Source organism: Neolamprologus brichardi, chromosome 20 (genome assembly GCF_056152115.1).
Source record: "Neolamprologus brichardi isolate AB-2024 chromosome 20, ASM5615211v1, whole genome shotgun sequence".
Classification (NCBI taxonomy): domain Eukaryota; kingdom Metazoa; phylum Chordata; class Actinopteri; order Cichliformes; family Cichlidae; genus Neolamprologus; species Neolamprologus brichardi.
In genome coordinates this window covers 34977680-35003676 of record NC_142123.1, presented here as the reverse complement: position 1 = coordinate 35003676, position 25997 = coordinate 34977680, and the positions used below count along the sequence as shown (strand labels likewise).

Sequence of the window (25997 nt, the reverse complement as noted above, 5' to 3'; positions counted from 1 at the left end):
GATAACAGGCACCACACCCGCAGTAGATGTGCTCGGTGTGAGGTCTCGCAGCAAGCTATCAAATACGGCGCATTTCTCGGCTTTTAAAAAAAACGCTATGCGTCGCCAGGTGTTTCATCAGATTTGAGGTGTTACCTCCTTTGACAGCATCACAGTATCAGCTTAAAGCACTTGTTGCAGCTGCTGAGTTTGCATCTTTTGCTGTGAAGTACAGCCAGACTTTGACCGCTTCGTCTTGAGCGTTTTAATCTGTAGCTCTGCTCTACAAGAACGTACGTACCTGGACCCGCCTACTATCCTCGGAAACGTAAAATGATTGGCTAGAATCCAAAGTGTATCACAGCTCAGGAAAATAAAGCACCGAAATGTGCGCTGCTCTTCGGTCTGGTTACTACCGTTTATGTCAGAACAGGTGCCATCATGGCACCGGATACCGGTACCCATCCCTGGCGTCGGCACAAGTGACTGCTGGTTCTCACAAGTAGAACGCAGCTTTCGGTCCTCACAAAGATAGCTAGACAGGAACACGCAGAGTAACCTGAGGTTGTTTCTCTGCAGACTGTGAGTGTAACGTGGCGGGGACGGTGAGCGCCGTGGCCGAGTGTGCTCAGGTGAGTCAGCTGACCTCAGGTAACCTGTGGTGTTAGTGAATGTTTGTTCACTGATTGGTCGGTGAGCAGTTGCAGGAGGTTGCTGCCTGTTTTTTCCTGTATTCGTCCCCTTTCTCTAATAAAGTCCAGGCTGCTGCTGTTGTGATGCTAATGGCTGAGATGGTTGTGTGTGTGCAGGAGAGCGGTCAGTGCCACTGTAAGCCCAACGTCTGCAGCGGAACCTGCTCCACCTGCAAAGATGGCTTCTTCAACCTGCAGGCGAGCGACTACTTTGGCTGCCGGGGTGAGCGGTGCTCTGAGCACTCAGGTACAGGTGTGCTGCTTCAGCTGTTAACCTGTTGTTTTCTCAGGGTGTCAGTGTGACATCGGTGGCGCCGTGGGTCCTTCGTGCGGCGAGAGGAGCGGCCACTGTCGCTGCAGACCCAACGTGGAGGGGCCAAAGTGTAACCTGTGAGTTCAGCACACCTCGGACAGATTTCAGGAAGTGAAGCTAAGTTAGGACTCCATTTCCCATAGTTCTCGTCTGCTGTAACAGACATGTGGTTAAATGTAGAGATGTCTGTCGTTGCCTCGGGTCGAGTTCTTCAGTCCGTGTTTCATCCCAGCATGCCTGTGCGTTTCACCTCATTGAACTTCCTGTGCAGACCTCGTCCGGATCACTACTTCCCGGACCTCCATCACCTGAAGTTTGAGATTGAGGAGGGAAGCATGCTGGACGGCCGGCCGGTGAGATTCGGCTACGATCCCCAAGAGTTCCCCAACTTCAGCTGGAGAGGTTATGCTCAGATGTCCCCGATTCAGGTAGGACCATAACCTTTGACCTTTTCTGTTGGCCACACCCCTAATGGTGCATTGTAGAGCAGATTATCCACCAAACAGTTCACTCAGCGCTGCCTCTGCTGGACGGCAGAGGAACAGCAAACACAGCTGCAGGATGTTTTCCATCCTTATTGACGTTGTTTAAAATAATGTGTGTGTGCAGTTATTGTGTAGTTATGTTGCTGTGGCCCAGCTGTTGTCGGGACGTGTCTCTGCATGCATTTCAGATGTTTGCTTCCTGTCCCGTGTGACAGACAGACTGTATCATGTCGCTTTGTCCTGGTTTCTGTGTCGGTGTTTTCTGTCTCTGCCTCCTTTACTCAGCGTCTCTTTTGCTCTTCCTTCTCCTGCCCCTCGTCTTCCTCCTCCTCTTTCCTCCTCTCTGTGCGCCTCCTCTGATCCTCTACTTTGCTCCTCGTCCTGCTCTCTGCTCCCTCGGTAGTCAAAGGTGTCGGTGTCGGTGTCGGTCGACTCTCCGGACGTCTTCTTTGTGGTGCTGCGTTATGTTAACCGGCGAGGTTCGGATGTTTGGGGCCGGATGACGGTCGTGGAGGACGGCCGGAGCCACCACTGCGGGAACTGTAAGTGCTGGGAGGGGACTGTGTTTCCATGGCAGCGCAGGAATCAGAGAGGTGGGAAGTCTTCTTACTCTCTCTCGATTTCCTCGCGACGCTTCGGTCTCTGTGCTTCGGCTGCGTTTGGCTGCTGGTGGTGGTGGCGCCGTGTCTTTCCTCAGGGCCACAGATCAGTGCAGGTTTCAGGGATTTGAGGACAAATGTTGATCTTGTCGCCCTCCAACCTCCCCCTCTCCTCCTGTCCCCTGTTTGGACGATGTCCTCGTAGACCGCGGTGAGGCTTCAGGTTTATATGAGCGAGGCAGACGTCTATCTGACTCGTTTCATCCTCAGATACATAAGCTCTGAGGGCGCCACCACCAAGGGTCAAATAACAGCCTATCAGGGCAGCCGCAGAGGTAGGTTCTCCACCAATCACATGAAAGTATCAGTAGAAGTTGATTAGCAGAGCAGCAGAGGGGAGGAATGCGTGTTGTGCTCATTCCTAACGTCTCGGTTTGTGTCCAAGGCTCCGAACAGTCCAAGCCGATCGTCTTCGCTCCCAGCGCGGAGCCGACCTTCGTCAACGTCCCCTTTGTGGAGCCCTTCGTGCTGAACCCGGGAACCTGGACCGTGGTGATCGAGGCGGAGGGAGTCCTGCTGGTGAGACGCAAACACGTGCAAATACAAATCATGGCTCAGCTGTCCCTGTGGAAGCTGCTGCTGCACCTGTAAACCGCTTTGCAACCCACCGCCACCCCAGTGAGGAGGCCGCCGTGCGCCACGCCACGTGTGCACAGGGAGTGACTTTTGCTCCTCTATCCTGCAGGACTACCTGGTGCTGTTGCCCAGCGCCTACTACGAAGCGCCGGTCCTGCAGATCAGAGTGAGCGAGCCCTGCACCTACAGCCCCGCCCCCGACGCCAGCCAGAAGTAAATACGCTCACGTCATTCATCTTTTGTTAGCGTCGTGTTTACACAGATGCTGGCTCGAGCCCGGAGCGAGGAGCAGACGTTTAGATGCTTTGATGTGTGTCTCTCTCAGCTGTCTGCTCTACAAGTACCTGTCTCTGGACTCCTTCCCCTCCATCTCGGGCAACGACGCCAGCTGCCGCAACGACAACCACCTGCCCCGCCCCTGCCCGACCGAGAAGGTTTCCCCGCGTCACCCCGACATGGCCGTCTGCAGCGGTTTGGATGTGAGACGGACGGCCGTGAAATGTGTCCACAGGTGAAACGTGCAGGTTAAACTAACGTCTTCGGTTTCTGCGCAGATTAGCGTCGAGCTGCGAGGGCGCCTCTCGTCTCTGGGCGACTACGTCCTGGTCCTCGAGTATTCCAGCGAAGAAGAGCTTCCTCAGACGCTGTCCGTCGCTGTCAACGTGCCGGGAGCGAGAACGCACCGACACCGAGTCACCTTGCTGCAGTGCAGATACAGGTAAGCTCCTCCCCCCACTACAGAGAAGGACGTGTTTGAAAGCGCGCTGCCTCATGTAAAGTCATTTAAATGTGTGCGTGCGTGCGTGTGCGTGTGCGTGCGTGCGTGCGTAGCTTCCTGTGTCGAGTCGTGGCCGTCGACGAGCAGAACAGAGTGGCGGTCTTCTCCCTCCCCTCAGACGCAGAGATCCAGCTGACCGCTGACCGAGCCACCTTCTTCCTGGTGAGAGTCACTCTCGCATCACATGATCGGTCACCTGATCAGCTCGATGCTAACGCGTGCTGCACGTGTGTTTCAGCACAAAGTGTACCTGGTGCCCAGACAGCAGTTCAGCATGGAGCACGTGGCGCCGCGCGTCCACTGCATCAGCACGCACGGACACTTCTCCCCTGACAGCTCTTCCTGCGTCCCCTCACGCTTCCTGACCCCGTCAGACTCTCTGTTCCTGAAGGAGGGCCAGAGCTCCTCCACCCTGCAGGAGCCCGCCCCCCCTGCTGCTGCGGCTCCTCTGAGGGAGGAGCCAGACTGGATGGGCTTGGAGAGACCGCCGTTCGGAGCGGAAAACACCGACCACGTCCGGCTGGACTCGCTGCAGGTACGGATGATGATGGGGCGTGTTGTTGGGGGGTGTTTAGGTAGATATGTGTGACGTCGCACTCGCACAGGTGAAACATAACGGAGTTACAGGACCGACTGAGACGTGCACACATTTTAAATGATCGATAAAAATCCCACGAATGTGTCTGACACCGTAATCGTTCCTCTCCCGTCGCCTCCTTTACCCAGAATGCAGTGATGTACTCTGCCCGGGTCCACGCCCTCGGCCGCTACGTGTTCATCCTCCACTACCACCAGCCTCTGCACCCCACCTACCCCGTACAGGTCTTCATTAACGGGGGGCGGATCTGGCAGGGTAAGGACACAGTCTGATCCTGGATCAGCGTCACTGACAGCAAGCTAGTCATTCTCACCACAGACTGTATATAAAAGATGGACATACACCTGAGGCTGGAGCTTCAGTTTTCAAAGCTGTAATGAAACATGTTCAGACTGCATGTGCATCACACACACACCTGCTAACCAGTAACATCCAATCAAAATCATGAATCTCACTGTGCATCAAAACTGGAGCTCCGCCCTGTTATTGGTCACATGATGTCACTAAAAATGCTCCTCCAACAGCACAAACGGGCCCAGAGGTCAGGTGAAGCTAGCAGACAGCTAGCAGCTACAGCCGCCTGTCAGTAACAGAGGCCACACCCCCAATAATGCAAACTTTTAGGCTAAAAATCATGTAGAAGCCTGTGGGACTGACTCACTGCTGCCTCTGCTGGGCGTCAGAGGAACTGCAGCTTCAGGTGGGGGCTGATGATTGGCTCTATTTTGTTCCTGTTCCTCAGGACACGTCAACGCCTCGTTCTGTCCTCACGCTTACGGCTGCCGTGACGTCCTGGTGTCGGAGAATCAGATCATTCTGGATGTGACGGACCACGAGCTACTCGTCACGGTGCAGATACCTGCGGGGAAGACGCTGTGGCTGGTCAGTGTCGCCGCTCTGCATCACAGCGATGCTGCAGAATGATGTTCAGGGATATTTTGAGGGATATAGATGAGGCAGCAGCTGACATTGTTCCTCGTGTCTGCAGGATTACCTGCTGGTTGTTCCTGAGTCGAGCTACAGCTCCAGCTACCTGAGTGAGGAGCCGCTGGACAAATCCTACGACTTCATCAGACTCTGCGGTCAAAACAGCTTTTACATCAGGTGAGCGGGTGAAGATGCTGGGCAGTGGTTTAGCGTGTTAGCGTCATCCTCACAGGTGTGAACTCTTCCTCTCTCCCGCAGTCCCTCCTCCTCGCCGTTCTGCCTCAGCTCGGCCATATCTCTGTCGGCCTTCGTCAACAACGGCGCGCTGCCTTGTGCCTGCCACGAAGTCGGAGCTGAGAGCGACACCTGCGAACGCTTTGGCGGTCAGTGTCGCTGCAGGCCCAACGTGATTGGACGAGACTGCTCCATGTGCGCCACGGGTTACTGGGGATTCCCCAACTGCAGACGTGAGTGTTCGCCTGATCATTCATCACATTCACCATCTCACCTGTCCTGTATTTTCAAGTCGTCTTTAAGCAGAAAAACGGAATAACTGAAATGTGCAGACGAGTGTAAGGCTGGGGTGAAACGCTGCAGCGACCGAGATTCACACTTATTTATCCCTAAAACTGTTATTTTGCTGTGAAGAAGGCGCGAGGGGTTTTTCCTGTCTCGCTCTCACTTACCTTCCTGTGTCACCTGCAGCCTGTAACTGCGGTTCGAGGTTGTGCGAGCCGGTGACGGGTGACTGCATCTGCCCGCCGAGGACCGTCCTCCCAGAATGCACCGAGTGCGAGCCTCAGACGTTTGGCTGCCACCCGCTGGTGGGCTGCGAGGTCTGCAACTGCTCCCACGCTGGCATCATCGCGCCCGATGTGAGCTGCGACACGCTCAGTGGGCAGTGCAGGTAAGACGAACAGGAAGCGACCTCCGGACAAAGAGGGGTTGTCTCCCTCCGGTGGCTGTGTGCTCTCTGAAGCTGCCAGGTTTCAACTTTCCGACTGCCTGATCCTCTGCAAGTTTCTATAATTTTACAAACTGACGTTTTTTTGGCTCAATTTCAGATCGATGCCTCTCTCGTGTCCGTTATGCAAGTTTTCGCCACCAGGGGGCAGATCAACTATGTTGTGCAGTTCTCAGTCTTTCCTTGTTCTGTGCAACGTTTTGGTCTCAATGGAATTACCATCCCCCCCCCCAAATGAGCATGGCCCCTCCACTCTTATTTATTTATTTAATATATTATATAACTGCCCTTGTTTACAGCCCCACAGTGTTTCTACGCACACACCATGTATATAGTTTACTCACATATATCTATGCATAGATTTAGCTTTTTTTTCCTCGTTGTATATTGTTTTCTTTACTTTTGTGGTTCACTGTGCAAGAAACCGCACAATGACAATAAAAAGCTCTAAAGTCTAAAAGTTTATTTTGTTTATAACCTCATTTCCTTTCCTAAGGCTGCCATCACACATGAGAACAGCTTCTTAATGATCTAATGTAATCGAGCTCACGCTGACCCAGTGCACCACCTTGTGGTGAACAGTGTTATTACCCTAAACATAAAGTGACAGCGACTGTTTCCTCACTTCTCACACACACGTGTCAGGTATTCATTATGCTCTGCCCTCACTGTAAATCTCACAATAACCTAACTGTGACCATGACACAAAACATGTCTTCAAACTTGTGGAGACGGACATTTTGGTCCCCACAAAGATGTGAGTACTCACACACAGACAGAGGTCAAAGGTTATAGAAGCTGAGATTCGGCACGACGTTTTCTGTTTCCAGATGTCAGAACAACATCGTCGGACGTCAGTGCGACCGCTGTGCCCCCGGTTTCTATGGTTACCCCAACTGCAGACCATGTGACTGCAACGAGGCGGGGGCCGAGGAGGAAGTGTGTGACCCGTCCACAGGACAGTGTCTCTGCAAGGTTTGCACTCACGTACACAAACGCACAAACGTACACGAGTCTGTCATGTTTGTGTGTCTGACGTGTGTGTGTGTGTGTGTGTGTGTGTGTGCATGTGTGTGTGTGCATGTGTGTCTGTGTGTGTGTGTGTGTGTGTGTGTGTGTGTGTGTTCCCCCTGCAGGAGAACGTCCAGGGTTCTCGCTGTGATCAGTGCAGAGATGGGACGTTCCACTTGGACCCGACCAACCCAAAAGGCTGCACCAGCTGTTTCTGCTTCGGCGCCACCGACCGCTGCCACAGCTCCAGCATGAGGCGCACCGAGGTGCTCGTCTACATCCCATAATATGCTTGTTTTGTTAAACACAACCTGATGTTTGTGGTAGTTTTTCTGCAGCGAGCAGAGGTAACGAGCTGATCCTGACTCGAGCTCACAGAAAGCTGCTGAATGCTGTTTCCTCGCTGATTTACTGACTTCGAGCCTCACAGCAGCCGTGTTGTCTCTGCAGGTCATGGACATGGAGGGCTGGGTGCTGCTGGGAGCCGACAGGCAGGAAGTCCCCGTAATCGTGTATCCAGATCAGGACCTGGTAGAGGCCGACATCACCGACGTGCCCGATGTTTATCAGGAGCTGTACTGGCACGCTCCGAACACTTACCTGGGAGACAAGGTGAGTTACTCCAGTTAAAGATCAGTCAGGTGCTGTAAGAACCGGGCGGAGTCTGAACACGCCTTTATCTGATGGATCTGTGTGCGCTCAGAGAGGATGAGGGTGAGCCAGCAGTGCGTCTGAGCCGTCTCCAGGTGCAGATCTGTTTGTAAAGCTTACGGCCTCACAGAATCCCAGAATCCCTCGCTCTGTTACAGACACGCCCCACACAGCCGAGGCTCAGACGGAGATCAGCAGCTTTCATGTGTGATTCAGCCAGCGTCACCCTTTATTATCCCCCGCTGTTACGCTCCAACGACCGGCTTCAGATGGCAGCCTGCTGCAACCTGCATGCGTGCAGCAGACTGCAGGTTTTATCTGTCGCAGATAAACTGCAGGCTTTGTGTTTATCAGCCTGTAAGCCGCGTGGTGCTGTTTGTGTCTGAGCTTTGATCTGCTCCTGTCTGCACAGGTCTCCTCCTACGGAGGCTATCTCAGGTACCGTCTGCACACCCAGACCATGAGAGGAGACGTGCTGCCTCTGCCCGCTGAGGCCCCGAAACCCGACATCATCCTCAAGGTGCAAAGCGCACACACACGTGCACACACACGTGCACACACGTGCACACACACCTGTGCCCTCTCATATGTAGCGTTAGCTGTGTGTTAGCATGCTGACAGCTTTACTTCCTGTTTCTGTCGTCCAGGGTAACCAGATGACCCTGGTGTTCATGGAGAGAGAGTACTCGTCCCCTGAGGAGCCTCACCTGGGCATCGTCCACATCGTTGAGGTAACGTCACCTGTAATATTAGAAAGTTGACTCCTGACCCCATGAGAGGCCTCAGAAAGCGTTTTACAGATTCCCTGTGAACACGTGTGAAGCGTAAGCTCTGGTCAGGTGGTCCACCTGTACCTGTCACTCAGCTGATGTCAGAACGTGACCTCACAGCGGAGCCGATGACGATGTTTTCTTCGTGTCCTTCCTGTGCTTACAGGGAAGTTTCCGTCACTTTCGGACCGGTAACCCGGTGTCCCGAGAGGAGCTGATGATGGTTCTGGTCGGGCTGGAGTCTCTGCAGATCCGAGCCCTGCACTCCCAGTCAGCCCAGTCCGTGTCGCTGCGTGGCGCCGTGCTAGAGGGTGCCGAGAGCCTGCCTGTTGGACGCCACGCCAACAATGTGGAAATCTGCTTGTGTCCCGCCAACTACCTGGGAGACTCGTGCCAGGTGAGGGACGGGTTTGGATCTGGGTTTGTTGGGGTGTTTGGTGACTCGCAGACAGGAGGCGGTGATGGTGGATAAAGGTTAAAGGTCGTGATGTGTGTGTGTGTGCAGAAATGTGCTCCGGGGTACTACCGAGACACCATCGGCCTGTTCCTGGGGAAGTGCGTTCCCTGTAGCTGTAACGGACACTCGGACCAGTGTTTGGACGGATCTGGGATCTGTGTGGTGAGGAGCTCGGACTGCACGCTGCCTCCTGACGTCCTCTCGCTCTGATGTCACGGATCTCTAACCATTCTCGTCTCTGTCTGTCCGTCAGAACTGCCGGCACAACACGGCCGGCGACCACTGTGAGACGTGCCAGGGGGGGTTCCTAGGTAACAACAGCGTGGATGGTCAGGCCGTGACGTGCTCCAGCTGCCCCTGCCCGCTGAGAGCTCCATCCAACAAGTCAGTACCTCCACTCCCTCTGCCTCAGCCGATTCCTGCATGTTTGTTGGGAATACTGGGAATATAGCATGAATTTAAGGGTCAATGATTCAGCCACATTTAGTGTTTAGTCATCAGTAAATATGGAGCCTGAAAATGTTAAAGGCCCCACATTGCTGCCCTGAGGAACGCCACAAGTAACATTTCCTGTTTTTCAAACTAAGCGTCTCCCACGTGCTTTGATGCTGTCCTGATTTGTAGTTTTTCACTCTTCTTCCTGTCTGTCTGTAGTTTTGCGGAGGGCTGCGTGCAGAGAGGTGACAGCATGCAGTGTCGCTGTATGCCCGGCTACGCCGGACCGAACTGCGAAAGGTAAACGAGTGGAGCCGCGCTCCAGACGTCCGTACTACACATGCTCACAGTGAGGTCAGCGGGCGACCTCGTCTCCATAGACTCAGGGTTCAGGAGCTCCGCCCATGTAAGAGGGCCAATCAGAAAAAATGTTGGTCTGCAGGGGGAGGAGCTTAAACAGCCTGTTTCAGACAGAGGATGAAGTGATGGTGCTGAGATCACCCTGAAACGTTCTCAGACATTCATAAATAAAAAATCTTGTTTGAATAATAAAGTTAAATACAAACTAATGATGTGCTGGTAGGAAGGAAAACGCCACACGCTGTGTATCCATTTCAGTTAGAAATGCTTCACCTGCCTCTCACAGGTGTGCCCCAGGTTTCTATGGCAACCCGGTGGTTCTGGGCAGCCGGTGTCAGACGTGCGATTGCAGCGGGAACTCGGACCCCAACATGCTGTTCACCGACTGCCACCCGCTGACGGGACACTGCCTCAGCTGCATGCACAACACGGCCGGGCCGCGCTGCGAGAGCTGTGCCCCCGGTTACTACGGCGACGCCATTAACGCCAAAAACTGCACCCGTGAGTTCGGCGTCCTGCGGTCACGTGATCAGGTTTGGCAGTGCAGGCTGCAGGTGGATTCAGCGTGTGTGTGCTTTGTAATGCAGAGTGTGACTGCTCGCCGTGTGGAACCGAGTCATGTGACCCACGCGGCGGACGGTGCCGCTGCAAGCCCGGAGTCACCGGGCCGCTCTGCGATCGCTGCGAGGTGAGAGCGGCGCCATCTTTAGAACATATGAATGTAGCTCGCACTCAGAAACGCCGCTGTCACAGATGACAGAGAGAGGTCTGTGAATACTTTTAAAAACATACATTTTTCTAAATGAGTCACAAAAAAACGAGCCGTATAAGAGGAGAAACGGCGTGCTGGGTCAGGTGATTCATGATGTAACGAGGTCAGAGGTCAGTCCTGCGGTTGGTGACGTGTTTGCTCAGTTTCAGAACACGTGTGTCATTCAGATTATTGTTACTCCTCCTCGCAGGATGGCTCGTTTGGCTTCGACTCGTGCTCCGGCTGCCGTAAGTGCGACTGTGACGCCGCTGCAGCGCTCGTCCAGCCGTGTGACCCTCAGAGCGGTCGGTGCGCCTGCAGGCCTGGAGTGAGCGACTCGAGCTGCCGGCAGTGCGCTCCTGGATTCTGGGACTACGGACCCAACGGCTGCAAGAGTGAGGAAACACAAACATCACCACACAAAAGAGGGGTTGGCGGGAAGGTTGGCGGGAAGGTTGGCGGGAAGGTTGGCGGTCCGATCCCCGCCTGCTCCAGGCTGGTTGCCAAATGTCCTTGTGCGTGATACTGACCCCGAGCTGCTCTCTGAAGCCTCCCTGTGCACGTGACTGTTAGGAAGCTCAGGTAGATTAGCGCAGGAACATCTACTCGTGACACACAGATACCTGCTAACACCGCGCACAGCCGCCATGTTATTGGTCAGATGATGTCATTAAAGGCTCTGACGGCACAGAGAGGTCAGTGTGAGGCAGCTGCAGCGGGCTGATCGGTCACTGCGCTGCATGTTGGTGTGTTTAACCTGAAGCCCCTCCCTCACCTGCAGAGTGCGACTGCAGAGGAGGACACTGCGACCCGCGCACAGGAGAGTGTCGCTGTCCCGACGGGATGACGGGCCGACAGTGTGACGGCTGTTTGCAGAGGTACAGCGTCCCGACGGAGGACCGGCACGGCGTCCACTGCGAGCGTGAGTCTCACACTCTCAGAGGCTCTTTGCAGCGTTTACAATCACGTGAAGCTCGGCGTGTGTTTTTCTCTCAGTGTGCGACAGCTGCGTCGTCGTGCTGCTGGAGGATCTGGAGAAGCTCGACGACGACTTCCTGTCGGCGTCGGCTCGGCTGAGGAGCCTGAACGCCAGCTCCGTGGCCTGGGCTCAGCTGCAGAGCCTCGACAAGTCCATGGAGGACGCCGCTGTGAGTTCACGCACAAGCACACACCTGAGGCTGCGAGCGCCGTGCTGCAGGGGCACTAATCAAACTCACTTTCCCATGATTCAGCGGGCCATTGAGGACTACAACAACACACTGCAAGACAGCCTGAGTCGCACCGACATGCTGGAGGCGGAAATCAGCACCATCAGTGAGGACATCGAGGAGCTGCAGAACAAAGTGAGGAGCGAGCGCACACACACACACACACACGATTGTTCCGATGGTCCAGATCCACACTTTGGGAGCGCCTCCTGTAAAGGCCCGCTCTCCTCTGAGCTTTAATCCTGAGCCAGGCCGGCGAGGAGGGCGGGGTCTGCTGCATTCACGGGTGATCGGAAAAATCCGGCTTCATGATGCAGACCTGTCACCGGGCCGTAGGCTAACGCTAACATCCCAGACTCACGGCGACGATTCCTCGACGCCAGTTCGATTTCTGTTTGTTCAAACTGTCTGTCGGCGTTTTACAGGCAGCAGGAAGAAGAACACACAGGTTTGTATCACACGTGCGTCATTAACACACATAAAATCTGAGCTGTCTTTTTTTCCAGACGTCGGCGATGACCAGCCGGGTCGGCGAGCTGCACAGTGGCACAAACAGAACGTACCGGCGGGCCGAGGATGTGTTGTCCCTCCTCAGGAACATGAGCGCCAATATAAACGGTACGGCGCGAGAACCGAGTTTCAAATCTGAAGACCTGACCGGAGGCAGAGCGATGCTTGGACCCATGTGCTTGTGTGTCCGCAGAACTTCTGCTGAGGTCGAACAGTTCTTCGCTAAACGAGACGGAGGCAGAGGAGGATGGCGAGGAGAGGGAGAGGAAGATGAGGGAGGTGCAGGCCATGCTGAGGGAGATGAGGCACAGGAGCTGCACGGGTCAGATGAAGATGGCCGACAAAGAGAAGGCAGAGGCTGAGAAACGTAAGTTTATTCGTTTTAATGAGCCGTGATGAGCACGCTCAGTCTAACCCACAGACCGATCTGACGAGAGACGACCTTCAAAGTAAAACAGGAAATAAACAAGAGAACTGATACAGAACCAGGACCAGGACCGAACTGACCCAAACTCTGATGAAGCAGAACTCCCAGAACGGGATGAAGCACTCGACAGTGTCAGGAGGAACCAGACGCGCTCTGAGAAGACATGAACATCAGATCAGGGTCACAGACGAGTTAAACTTCCAGCAGCTCGTGGGACCTGTGAACCAGCTCACACCTGTCCGAGAACGAGGGATGAAGTATCTGCTGTAACATCTGGATGTTTGATGGTTTTATTAAATGTCTCTGACTCGCTGCTGATGTCACTTCAGCGTTTAAAGGCTAATGAGCAGGTTTGTGTTTGAGCTGACAGGACGCCCGTCTGTGTCTCGTGTTCTCGTAGTGTTGGATCGGGTCAGCAGGCAGCTGGTGGACCGTCAGGAGGAAAACGACAACCTAACTCGATCCATCAGTGACCGTCTCTCCCGCCTCCACGCTGACACGATGGACCTCCGAGACGCCCTGAATGAGGCTGTGAACAACACGGCGAGAGCTGCCGAGATCAACAACGCCAACGAGAAAAGCCTGGACGACCACAACGTAAGAGCAGCAGAGGAAGGAACATGGAGAACGTGGAGAACACCAAGTGATGACTAACCGCTGTCTGTCTGTCTGTCTGTCAGAGGAGGGTGGTGGACCTGCAGATGAAGTCGACCGAGGTGAGAAAACAGCTGAACGTGTCTGCAGATCACCTTCATCAAGTCAACAACGACGTGTGGTCCATGGTGCAGAACTCCAAAGAGGTTTGAATGTCACACATTAAACTTGTCTGTGTGTGCATGCGTCACAGATTTACAGGGGCCGCTTCATCTTCAGCACAGCCGTGATTCAGCCCTCAAAGTGTTCTCAGTCTGCTGGAATCTACTTTCTAACTACTAACAGTGCTAACAGTGCTAACACCTGCTAACACCTGCTAACAGTGCTAAAACCTGCTAACAGTGCTAACACCTGCTAAAAGTGCTAACAGTGCTTACACCTGCTAACAGTGCTAACACCTGCTAACAGTGCTAACACCTGCTAACAGTGCTAACACCTGCTAATAGTGCTAAAACCTGCTAAGAGTGCTAACACCTGCTAACATCTGCTAACAGTGCTAACATCTGCTAACAGTGCTAACACCTGCTAACAGTGCTAACACCTGCTAACAGTGCCAAAACCTGCTAACACCTGCTAACAGTGCTAACATCTGCTGACAGTGCTAACACCTGCTAACAGTGCTAACACCTGCTAACAGTGCTAACAGTGCTAACACCTGCTAATGGTGAACCATGGCTGGTTACAGCTCACAGATCCGAGGCTGGAGCTCGGACTGTTTCGTTGTTCTGGCAGGCTCAGAATCAGAGTTCTTGTTGAAGATCGAAAAACAAAAAGTTTAGGTCTTTACCTCCCCTTGACCAGGCTACGTCCCCTTCAGCTCTTTCTCTCCCTCAGGAGTACGAGCACCTGGCAGCTCAGTTGGATGGCGCTCGGATGCTGCTGGCCCAAAAGGTTCAGAATTTGTCTCAGACTAACTCTAAAATCCCGCTGGTGGAGAAGGCGGAGAAGCACGCTGAGCTCCTCGGCGCCCTGGCCATGAACCTGTCCAGGTAGGTGTACGACGTTTAGTTCTTGTGCTTCATGAAACCAAACACGACGAGCTGTGTGCGTCTGTCTGCAGTTTGATCGCAGAAACAAAGAAGGACGGATTCATAGACGTAACGCAGGCGTACAACAAGATCGTCGTCAGCATCGAGGAGGCCGAGGAGGCCGCCAAGATGGCCAGCGAGGCTGCCAACAGCACATTAGAGGTAAAAACACCCAAAATCACAAGTTTGTCCTTTGAGGTGACTTTAAAAACCGAAACTGAAAGTGTGTTGTTCTTGTTTTCAGAGCGTGAAGGGCCAGAACCTCGGTCAGAAGGCGGAGTCTCTGAAGAACCACAGCATGGATCTGAAGGATGAAGTGGAGCAGCTGAATGATGACCTGAACACCAGTAAGCCCAGTTTGGATTGCAGAGATTCATAAAGGAACCCTTTCATCTTCCGTTTGCATCACCTTCGTTTTTCTGCTGCAGCTCTGAGGCCGCGACTGGAAGATGCTCAGCGCCGGCTCCAGGACGCCACCACCAAACAGGTTCAACTGACCGAGGACCTGGAGGCGCTCCGGAGCAACCTCAACGCCACCAAAAGTACGACCGTTTAAAACACGTTGCGCTTACACGATTTGGGTATTTAAGGTTTCCCACGTGACTCCTCACCGCTCACGGCTTCCTGTCGTCTTCTTCGTCTGTGCTGCTCAGACATCAGTGCACAGATCAACGAAGCCAAGCAAACAGCGGCTAAGGCAAACAGGACGGCCACCGGCATCAACGACACCCTGCGTCCTATCAAAGAGAAGCTGGACGAATGGCAGCGCACTTACGGAGACGCCAACGCCACGAGCGAGGACATCAACACCGCCCTGATGGACGCCAACAACACCGGTGAGTGATAAACGCTTGCTGCCATGCGCTGTGGGGATGGTCGAAAGATTTCAGACCCGAGCACAGGCAGACGCAGAAACTGAGGTCAAAGTGAGATTAAATCCTGATAAATCAAAACAATCGATCCAAAATCCGACTGATCACAGAGATTCCAAACAGCTGGAGCGAGCCAGAGACAGTAAATACAAATGGCAAAAGGAAGTAGATCCAAATACAAAGCATGAGTCTTTCAAAATAAAACAGGAAGCAACCAAACACAGAGATAATGTTTGAGCATATGAAAAGCTAAGAAAAATTCAAGACTGAACCAACGAAGACCCAACATACTCAAACAATCAAACGAAGAACTAACATTATATAAAATAATAAGACGGACAAATTCCACAAACGTCTGAACTGTCCAGAGCACGACTCACCTGAATGTCTTTGAATTTCAGGACTTTAGGGAGAAATGAGCAGTTTGAAAGAAATGATGAATTATTTAATTTGATTTTATGTATATAACACCAAATTACAGGAACAGTTCAAAGGTGCCACCTGCCACAACTGTTTGGGGGTTATTTATGAGCTCCACCAAAATAAAAGCATGTCAAACTGAAAACTGCGACTAATGACAGACATCTAATATTCAGGAACCAGAAATGAAACTCGACTCTAATCATTCATCAGGTCGCTGAGCCCTCCAAAGGTTATTCTGGGGTTCTGTTTGAGCTGCACATCTCAGATTGTAAGAGTGTCAGACATTAATTTTGTTTGCCTTTGAAAGGTGTTCCAACCAGGTAAAAAGGCCTGGATGTTACCTGAACACTCACTGTAGGGGGCGCTGGTGAGACATGAGCTGTAAATGTCTGTCTGTCTGTCTGCAGTGCACAGGCTGGGTGAAGCTATTCCTGAACTCTTGAAGAGGCTGGGCGACCTGCAGAATTACTCTGTTCAGATGCCAAACATCTCCGAGAACATCAACCGCATCCGACAGCTCATAGAGCAGGCGCGCAATGCTGCCAACAAGGTACACCCACAGACTGTATAAAAAGATGGACAGAACCAAAAATGTGGCCATATTTGGATGCTATTGCTAGCTTGCTCATAGTGCTGAGTTGGGCGCTGTGTTAGTGCAGTGACCTCACAGCAGCCGTGTTATTGGTCACATGATGTCATTAAACATGCTCCGAAAGACTCCAACGGCACAAACACGGTCCAGAGGTCCAGTTTAGCCTAGCCGACAGCTAGCAGCTACAGCCACCTGTGTCAGCACCCACCTGTCTATAGAGGCCAAACAGTTTGTGTATGAGGCTGTAAACATGTTTATTTCGAATTTAAAATTTTAACATGGCACTGACTCACTGCTGCCTCTGCTGGACGTCAGAGGAACTGCAGGTTTTGATTTGATTTTTCAGTCCTGGAGGTCAGTGCTTGGTGCTTCCATCAGAGGTTCTTATCACAATCAGATTACTTTATTAATCCCTATGGAAATTATGTCATTCTAATAGTCTTTTCTCGTCATTGTACATGTACAGCTAAATTCTGGGTCCTAATAAAATATAAATCATAGACACAGAGAAATATACACAAAATCATACACAGACATATTGGAGAACAAAATACTTGCAAAGTGATCGGAGGCAGTGGAAAGGACCGAGTGTGAGTGGGCTGAGGGATAAGGGTTACTCAGACCATGGCTCAGATTGGTGAGGTCGGTGTGTAGGGGTGGGGTGTGGGGGCGGGGCCAGTGTTTGTTAACAGTCTGATTGGCTGTGGGGGAGGAAGCTGTCAGTGAGTCTGGAGGTGTGGGAGACTGAGGAGTGGGAGAGGGCCAGCAGCAGGACACGGAGGAAGTGCAGCCGCTGCTCGACCTTCGTTACCAGGGCGATGGTGTTGTGGGTCCAGGTGAGATCAGTGGAGATGTGGGTTCCCAGAAACCTGAAGGTGGAGACGGATTCCATTTATACTGAGAGGGGAGCGGACCTGTCTGAGCCTCCTGACGTCCATTACGAGTTCTTTTCCTCCTTCCCCATCCAGGTGAGCGTGTCCATGAAGTTTAATGGGAAATCAGGCGTTCAGGTGCGTACGCCGCCTAACCTGGCTGACCTGGCTGCTTACACCTCCATGAAGCTCCACATCAAGCTGCCGGACGCAGTGCGGACGCGGCGACAGGATGCTTCCAACAGTCAGTTTGTGTTTTACCTCGGCAACAAGAACGTAAGTGTGATTGGACGTCATGTCGCTCGTCAAGTCTGTCAGTCCTCGTCGGGGTGTGTCTTTGTTAACTGGGATAAATTTAGGACTTAACTTGGTCATTTAGACTCATGTGAACATCGGAGGTGTCGTGTATTTTAAATCTGTGTTTGGGGTTTTCAGCCGAGTCAGGAGTTCCTGGGCATGGCGTTGGTGGGGAAACAGCTGCACTGGTACTTCAACGTTGGAGGAGGAACTGCAGATGTGATGATGACAAACGACATCCAGTCCAAAGGAAGATTCAGCACCGTCTTGCTGGAGAGGTGAAGCGCACGATGTAACACAACACGGTGTCATTCGATTAAACGTGAATGCTTATGCTAGCTGTGTGCAGGAGTTGTAGCATTGATCTGCTCCCCGTGTTGGTGCGCGTAGGATCCTGCAGCACGGTCTGATGTCCGTATCTATGGACACCACAACCACCAAACACTCTAACAAGGCTGAAGGAGATCAGGGGCTCCTCAAACTCTCGGCCAATGACACCGTCTTCTATGTGGGAGGATATCCGAATACTTTCACAGTACGTACTGGAAGAGCTGTAAACCCACCAGTTACAGAGCGTTTCCCCATGTTACGCTTATTTTAGTCAGTACAATAAAACTGGAGCCAGAGTGAGAATAACTGAGAACGCCTGTGATGGTACGCAGGCTCGTTGATGTTTACACATTAGTGCCTTGACCACAGGAATAATGAAGAGTTTCCACTTTCTCTTTTTGTCTTTAGCCACCTGAAGTGCTCGCGCTGCCCAACTTTAAGGGCTGCATTGAGCTGGACTATCTGAACGAGGAGGTGATCAGTCTCTACAACTTTGTGGACGTCTTCAATCTCAACACCACGGTGGACATACCGTGTGCCAGGTCTGTCTGCTGTGCATCTCATTTCAGTGTCGTTGTGTAAATGCAAACGTTTGTGTTCTTATAGCTGAACACTGACGCTCACAGACGAGTGGAGGAACGTTCATCACTTATTAAATGATGACTTTAAAAAAAATAAAGTTTTCATCATTTTCTTATTTTCTGAGATACTCTGGTGTGTTTCAACTCCTAACTTTGTCTCTTAAATATGTGTGTGTGTGTTTAACAAACAGGATGAGAGCCACCTCTGAGCCCTGGGTCAGTGATGGAGCGTACTTTGATGGCACCGGCTATGCAAAGTTTAATTTTTCTCAGTCAGATAGAGGTTACGTCGTGCAACAGGAAATCAAGCTGCTGTCGCAGAACGGGATCCTGCTGATGATGCAGAATGAGGTAACACTGCTTATACGCTCACAGACCCTCAGAGGGCTGCTCACCTGTCCTTGTAAGCCCCGCCCCTATTATAATGAAAGAAGATGCTAGTTGCACTTCCTTATTCACAGCAGTGGGTGCCCTTTACACACAATCCCTGACAGTTCATAGCAAAAATGCTGAAGGCCTTAGAATAGAATAGAATAGAATAGAATAGAATAGAATGGGTTTATCGTCATTGCACCTACAATGACATGACAGTGTTCCTCCTGTAAGAACTAAAGAGAACAGTACATATTTACATACACCAAACAAACAGATCACATGCACAGCATAAAGAGAGTTCACAGAGTAATCAGGTGACCTTACTACGCCCACATGGGCGGAGTCCAGTCGGTGCGTGCAGCACACAAAGCTGCCTCATTTCCACACTCGTGTTCTAGGTTATCTTCTAATAACCTGACATATTGGATTCACATTTGCAGGTTTTGCACTTCTTCATCATCACTTCTGTTATTCTCTGTCGTGGTGACACTCGTGCAAATACGGAGCCGTCAGAAGAAGCTTGAGTTACTTTTTATACAGGGTAACTGGAAGAATGAGCTTTTCTACTCTCAGAGCGCTTTATACAACAGGCCCGAGCTGCAAAAGTGCAGATGTCCTGTCCTTCTACTGAAGTACAGATACTTGTGTATAAAAATACACTGACTCAACTTCTTTACTCAAATACAGTAAAGAAGTATTTGTACTTCATTAGCTCTGAACAAGCCTCATGCGCAGCAGCACTTTAACATTCAGGCTCTGATAGCTGCACCATAGCAGCCAACCTTCCCGTTAGTGGAAGGGTCGACCTCCTGGACCGGGGTCATGGCCATCAAATGTCCGGCTCTGGTTCCCACTGTACTTATTACACACATATCTGTATATTTTCCTGTGTAACTGGATTTCTTTTCTGTCTGCTGTGCAGAAAAATCAGTTTGTGTGTGTGGCGGTGCTTCGTGGCCAGGTCAGGCTCTTCTATAATATTAACGGTTCTCTGGTGGACGTCGAGCCCGTGGCTCCGCCTGAACTCTTGCAGATGAGCAACGGCGAGTCCAACAGTGTGAGTCCCTCTGCGTGGTTTTTCATGTTCCTACTTTCAAAGCATGCCGATCACTCTGATTGCTCCTTTTAGTGGTCAGTATTGTGTACTTGTTTGTGATGTGCTGCATTTTTTCCCATATAGCTGGATCTCATCGTCTGGCGTGAACTACTTATGGTGAGGAACAACCAAAAAGAAACCATCAAGACTACCATAAAAGGCATGCCTCAATTTGACAACAGCTGTTACCTGGGTGGAGTGCCAAAGGACAAGATGCCTGAGCTGTACGTGCACTAAGTTTCTTATTGCTCCATTTCTAAGCTAACGTTAGCGAGTCTGGAACGGCATGAAGGAAAAGAGGCACAGGGGCAGGGCTAAAGGGGGCATCTGGGGTGGCACAGGCCCTACTGACATTTGTATGTTGCCCCCTAGAATTGTTGTCATGTCAATGATTGGAGATTGGAGCGGAGGATGGGCAAATCTGACTCCTCTTTTTTAACTAATTATAAGTGAAATATACAATATGAAAAATGTAATAAAGGCTTTTGAATTAAAACAAATGGAAAACAATAAACTATTAATTTTAATTAAACATGAAAAAGGATGTGTGAGACACTTACTTATTCCACTTATTTACTATTTACTCTATTGAACATTCGCTGTCCCATTTGACAGTAAACCCAACAAGCAGCTACTTGCTGCAGCGAGCTTTGTTCCAAGGAAGCAGCTGAGAGTAGCTCTAATAATTCATCTCGTTACCTCGCCACTAAGTCTTGTGCTTTGGGGCTGCCTCATATGTTTTAATGCATGTTTATGTCGACAGGAGGCCTGTGAACTTTCAAACTGTGCCTTTGTTTAGCTCATTTTCCAGATTTGCACGAGTCCTATTATTACTGCCCTTTGTAATGTCTTGGGACTTTTCTTTTGATTTAATTTGAAGTCTTCTGGGTTTGCTGGTCTCACTGAGTACTGTCCAGGCAGCTACAGAGATTTTAAGCTTAAAGATGCTGATAGTTACTCGGTCAGCATCAGACAGCAGATTTAGGTTAGCAGCTAGCTGGTAAAAGTAGTATTTTAACTAGTGGACACAAACCTGTAGGAAGTTTAATTTAAGATGTTGTGAACTTCTAGTTTCTAATTGGATTAAAATTCAAAGTTATTATCAGGGATGTGCTCTGGGTCACTAACACTGAGTTCATCGTGTTTGTCTCCCCTCAGGTTAAAGGACAAGTTTCCTAAGACGGGCTCTGTGAAGGCCTGTATCAGGAACCTGAAGGAAAGAACACAGTATATCAGCCTGAAGAAGGTGGAGACCTATGGGGTCAGCTTTGGCTGCCATGACAACCTGCTGGTAGGAGGACACACTGAACCCATCAGCGTGTAACAAAAAGGAGTGAATGCAGGTTTTTCATGTTGTGTGTGTGTGTGTGTGCAGTTGGCTCGTGAGGGTTATTTCCCAGGTCAGGGCTACCTGAACTTTAATGTGACGGATGCTTCTAGTATCATGAACAACTTCTTTGCCGGCCTTGGCTTCAGAACTGAGAAGACCGATGGACTCATGTTCTTCCACAAAAACCAGGTCAGAGGAAACCCTCAACCACTTCCTGTTGAACGTTGCCTCTCAGCTGTCTGTTTCCCGTATTCTTCTTCTGTCCTGATCTGTTGGATCTATGATGTGCTGGCTTCTTCCTTGTTTCAAACTCTTGTGATTTGCTGTGGCCACAGGAGGACGTCTGTCAGGTGTTTTTGCAGAAAGGCCACGTCGTGGTGCAAGCTGGCAACAAGGCGATTAAAACGCAGAAGACGTACAACGATGACATCAGTCATTATGTCACCATATACAACAATGTGAAGGGGTAGGATGGCAGCGGTTACATTTTCCTCGCATCCACAGGAAGCAGCGTTCCGAGTGTCGTTTGACCTCTCTGCTCGTTTCTCAGGATACGTCTGTACGTGGATGACGTGCTGGAGACATCGACTCAGACCACAGTGAACCCAACAATGAAAACTGTCTTGTCCACGATGGGAAACACCTTCCTGGGAGGAATGCCCGAAGGCCCGAACAACCTGATCGGATGCATTACTAATGTTTTCATCAACAGGTTAGTTAAAAATGACTTTCATGAGCCGCCTTCATAGATTGACTCATCAGCCTGTGTGAAATGACTGAAACGATTAAAGCTGTTGTGGGAGTTCAGCTTGGATTGTAATGTGTTTGTTTGCCATCTGCAGGAAAACGCAGGCGGTTTTGAACTTGCTGAAAGCCACTGACAATGTAGATGTTTCTATGAAGTGTCCTGCTGCTAAACAGCCTCAGCAGATCATTGCTGCTCAACCAAAACACAGCAACAAGCGCAAGGTACACACAGCAACAAGTGAAGGTACACACAGCAACAAGTGAAGGTACACACGCTGCAACAAGTGAAGGTACACACGCTGCAACAAGTGAAGGTACACACGCAGCAACTAGTGAAGGTACACACGCTGCAACAAGTGAAGGTACACACAGCAACTAGTGAAGGTACACACAGCAACAAGTGAAGGTACACACAGCAACAAGTGAAGGTACACACAGCAACTAGTGAAGGTACACGCAGCAACAAGTGAAGGTACACACAGCAACAAGTGAAGGTACACACAGCAACAAGTGAAGGTACACACAGCAACTAGTGAAGGTACACACAGCAACAAGTGAAGGTACACACAGCAACTAGTGAAGGTACACACAGCAACAAGTGAAGGTACACACAGCAACAAGTGAAGGTACACACAGCAACTAGTGAAGGTACACACAGCAACAAGTGAAGGTACACACAGCAACTAGTGAAGGTACACACGCAGCAACAAGTGAAGGTACACACAGCAACAAGTGAAGGTACACACGCAGCAACAAGTGAAGGTACACACAGCAACAAGTGAAGGTACACACGCTGCAACAAGTGAAAGTACACACAGCAACAAGTGAAGGTACACACAGCAACTAGTGAAGGTACACACAGCAACTAGTGAAGGTACACACAGCAACAAGTGAAGGTACACACAGCAACTAGTGAAGGTACACACGCAGCAACAAGTGAAGGTACACACAGCAACAAGTGAAGGTACACACGCAGCAACAAGTGAAGGTACACACAGCAACAAGTGAAGGTACACACGCTGCAACAAGTGAAAGTACACACAGCAACAAGTGAAGGTACACACAGCAACTAGTGAAGGTACACACAGCAACTAGTGAAGGTACACACAGCAACTAGTGAAGGTACACACGCAGCAACAAGTGAAGGTACACACAGCAACAAGTGAAGGTACACGCTGCAACAAGTGAAAGTACACACAGCAACAAGTGAAGGTACACACAGCAACTAGTGAAGGTACACACAGCAACTAGTGAAGGTACACACAGCAACTAGTGAAGGTACACACGCAGCAACAAGTGAAGGTACACACAGCAACAAGTGAAGGTACACACAGCAACAAGTGAAGGTACACACAGCAACAAGTGAAGGTACACACAGCAACAAGTGAAGGTACACACAGCAACTAGTGAAGGTACACACAGCAACTAGTGAAGGTACACACAGCAACTAGTGAAGGTACACACGCAGCAACAAGTGAAGGTACACACAGCAACAAGTGAAGGTACACACGCAGCAACAAGTGAAGGTACACACAGCAACAAGTGAAGGTACACACGCTGCAACAAGTGAAAGTACACACAGCAACAAGTGAAGGTACACACGCTGCAACAAGTGAAGGTACACACGCTGCAACAAGTGAAGGTACACACAGCAACAAGTGAAGGTACACACGCAGCAACAAGTGAAGGTACACACGCTGCAACAAGTGAAGGTACACACGCTGCAACAAGTGAAGGTACACACGCAGCAACTAGTGAAGGTACACACACAGCAACAAGTGAAGGTACACACGCTGCAACAAGTGAAGGTACACACGCTGCAACAAGTGAAGGTACACACGCAGCAACTAGTGAAGGTACACACAGCAACTAGTGAAGGTACACACACAGCAACAAGTGAAGGTACACACGCTGCAACAAGTGAAGGTACACACGCTGCAACAAGTGAAGGTACACACGCTGCAACAAGTGAAGGTACACACGCAGCAACAAGTGAAGGTACACACGCTGCAACAAGTGAAGGTACACACGCTGCAACAAGTGAAGGTACACACGCTGCAACAAGTGAAGGTACACGCAGCAACAAGTGAAGGTACACACGCTGCAACAAGTGAAGGTACACACGCTGCAACAAGTGAAGGTACACACAGCAACAAGTGAAGGTACACACAGCAACAAGTGAAGGTACACACGCTGCAACAAGTGAAGGTACACACAGCAACAAGTGAAGGTACACACAGCAACAAGTGAAGGTACACACGCAGCAACAAGTGAAGGTACACACAGCAACAAGTGAAGGTACACACGCTGCAACAAGTGAAGGTACACGCAGCAACAAGTGAAGGTACACGCAGCAACAAGTGAAGGTACACACAGCAACAAGTGAAGGTACACACAGCAACAAGTGAAGGTACACACAGCAACAAGTGAAGGTACACACAGCAACAAGTGAAGGTACACACGCAGCAACAAGTGAAGGTACACACAGCAACAAGTGAAGGTACACACAGCAACAAGTGAAGGTACACACGCTGCAACAAGTGAAGGTACACACGCTGCAACAAGTGAAGGTACACACGCTGCAACAAGTGAAGGTACACACGCTGCAACAAGTGAAGGTACACGCAGCAACAAGTGAAGGTACACGCAGCAACAAGTGAAGGTACACGCTGCAACAAGTGAAGGTACACACAGCAACAAGTGAAGGTACACACGCTGCAACAAGTGAAGGTACACACAGCAACAAGTGAAGGTACACACAGCAACAAGTGAAGGTACACACAGCAACAAGTGAAGGTACACACAGCAACAAGTGAAGGTACACACGCTGCAACAAGTGAAGGTACACACGCAGCAACAAGTGAAGGTACACACAGCAACAAGTGAAGGTACACACAGCAACAAGTGAAGGTACACACAGCAACAAGTGAAGGTACACACGCTGCAACAAGTGAAGGTACACACGCAGCAACAAGTGAAGGTACACACGCAGCAACAAGTGAAGGTACACACAGCAACAAGTGAAGGTATACACAGCAACAAGTGAAGGTACACACGCAGCAACAAGTGAAGGTACACACGCAGCAACAAGTGAAGGTACACACGCTGCAACAAGTGAAGGTACACACGCAGCAACAAGTGAAGGTACACACGCAGCAACAAGTGAAGGTACACACGCTGCAACAAGTGAAGGTACACACGCTGCAACAAGTGAAGGTACACACAGCACCAACAATAAGACGTTTTCTCTCTTAGGGGAAGCTGAAGAAGCCGTCAGGATCTCGCAGTCGTAATACTAGGGACTCGTGTCAGGGTGAGCTGTCACACCACGAGAGGGGAGCGACGCACTTCAGTGGCTCCACCCACAGCTTCCAGAGATACGACATCCTGCCCAGTTCGTCCGGCTCCACGTGAGTGTGAAAGAAACTTTAAGAGATCCAGTCCCTTTCTTTCTAAGCTCCTTGCATGCCATCATCTGGATGACTGAGAACCTACACAGACACAAGCTGCTAAACAGACTCCGCCCCCTCGTATTCAAGGACCAAACTACAGCTCAGATGCTCGTGTTTCTCTGTCTGCAGGCCTCACATCTCCATGCTGTTGAGGATCAACTCATCTGACGGGCTGGTGCTGAGCGCCACCAGCAGGCAGCGAGGAGGAGGCGCGATTACGCTCAGAGTCTCAAACGGCCACCTGCTGCTTCAGTTTGGGAAAAAGTTTAACCTACGCAGCTACAGGAAGTACAACGACGACCAGTGGCACACGGTGAGCACGCACAAAAACACAAACACATGCACACGAACGCACATGCTTGTTTTCATAACTTAGTGAGGACATCTCATTGACATAATGCTTTCCCTAGCTGCTTACCCATCAAAAATGAATGCCTAACTCTCAGCCTAGTCCTAACCATAACCTAACTGTAACCCTGACACTAAAACCACGTTTTGGTTAGCATGTTAGCGTTGAGCTAACGTTTTCTGCTACCAGCTGTGTTTGTGTCTCAGACCACCTGAGTTTACCTGAATCATGTAACCTGATCGCTCCGTGTCCCTGCAGGTGTTCATAAAGCTTGAAGGGCAGAAGATGAGTCTGATTGTGGACGGTATCAGTGTTCAGTCCAACAGGATATCTGGACGAGACCGGACTCGTCTCACTGCACCTTTATACGCAGGAGGAGTCCCTGCTTCTGTGGCGGTGAGCGTTTCTCCTGCTGGTTCCACGCTCAGGCTGAAACCTCTGTGCAGTG

At 50.8% G+C, this 25997-nt stretch overlaps 1 protein-coding gene across 2 annotated transcripts in view; it reads left to right on the top strand.

Moving 5' to 3' along the window:
• Positions 1-25997, top strand: part of lama5 (laminin, alpha 5) — a 69032-nt gene that overhangs the window by 40325 nt on the left and 2710 nt on the right. Inside the window, exons 19-74 of one of the 2 annotated variants that reach the window (XM_087834012.1) lie at positions 559-611; positions 789-894; positions 962-1061; positions 1256-1412; positions 2274-2403; positions 2514-2647; positions 2814-2917; positions 3030-3183; positions 3259-3422; positions 3536-3644; positions 3721-4017; positions 4209-4335; positions 4823-4962; positions 5069-5184; positions 5266-5474; positions 5713-5914; positions 6802-6946; positions 7108-7248; positions 7433-7594; positions 8046-8153; positions 8281-8364; positions 8570-8800; positions 8909-9022; positions 9114-9244; positions 9515-9595; positions 9942-10156; positions 10243-10343; positions 10618-10801; positions 11188-11328; positions 11403-11554; positions 11639-11749; positions 12121-12232; positions 12318-12491; positions 12952-13148; positions 13232-13351; positions 14040-14194; positions 14266-14395; positions 14478-14580; positions 14662-14775; positions 14887-15069; positions 15936-16078; positions 17089-17268; positions 17428-17567; positions 17680-17824; positions 18028-18161; positions 18392-18551; positions 19498-19632; positions 19756-19895; positions 20830-20962; positions 21047-21190; positions 21337-21467; positions 21552-21713; positions 21844-21970; positions 25004-25158; positions 25330-25513; positions 25808-25945. In XM_087834012.1, the coding sequence (XP_087690138.1) occupies positions 559-611; positions 789-894; positions 962-1061; positions 1256-1412; positions 2274-2403; positions 2514-2647; positions 2814-2917; positions 3030-3183; positions 3259-3422; positions 3536-3644; positions 3721-4017; positions 4209-4335; positions 4823-4962; positions 5069-5184; positions 5266-5474; positions 5713-5914; positions 6802-6946; positions 7108-7248; positions 7433-7594; positions 8046-8153; positions 8281-8364; positions 8570-8800; positions 8909-9022; positions 9114-9244; positions 9515-9595; positions 9942-10156; positions 10243-10343; positions 10618-10801; positions 11188-11328; positions 11403-11554; positions 11639-11749; positions 12121-12232; positions 12318-12491; positions 12952-13148; positions 13232-13351; positions 14040-14194; positions 14266-14395; positions 14478-14580; positions 14662-14775; positions 14887-15069; positions 15936-16078; positions 17089-17268; positions 17428-17567; positions 17680-17824; positions 18028-18161; positions 18392-18551; positions 19498-19632; positions 19756-19895; positions 20830-20962; positions 21047-21190; positions 21337-21467; positions 21552-21713; positions 21844-21970; positions 25004-25158; positions 25330-25513; positions 25808-25945 (8042 nt within the window). Of the gene's footprint in view, positions 1-558; positions 612-788; positions 895-961; positions 1062-1255; positions 1413-1872; positions 2012-2273; positions 2404-2513; positions 2648-2813; positions 2918-3029; positions 3184-3258; positions 3423-3535; positions 3645-3720; positions 4018-4208; positions 4336-4822; positions 4963-5068; positions 5185-5265; positions 5475-5712; positions 5915-6801; positions 6947-7107; positions 7249-7432; positions 7595-8045; positions 8154-8280; positions 8365-8569; positions 8801-8908; positions 9023-9113; positions 9245-9514; positions 9596-9941; positions 10157-10242; positions 10344-10617; positions 10802-11187; positions 11329-11402; positions 11555-11638; positions 11750-12120; positions 12233-12317; positions 12492-12951; positions 13149-13231; positions 13352-14039; positions 14195-14265; positions 14396-14477; positions 14581-14661; positions 14776-14886; positions 15070-15935; positions 16079-17088; positions 17269-17427; positions 17568-17679; positions 17825-18027; positions 18162-18391; positions 18552-19497; positions 19633-19755; positions 19896-20829; positions 20963-21046; positions 21191-21336; positions 21468-21551; positions 21714-21843; positions 21971-25003; positions 25159-25329; positions 25514-25807; positions 25946-25997 lie in introns of both variants that reach the window. The other variant, XM_087834011.1, reaches the window with a different exon arrangement.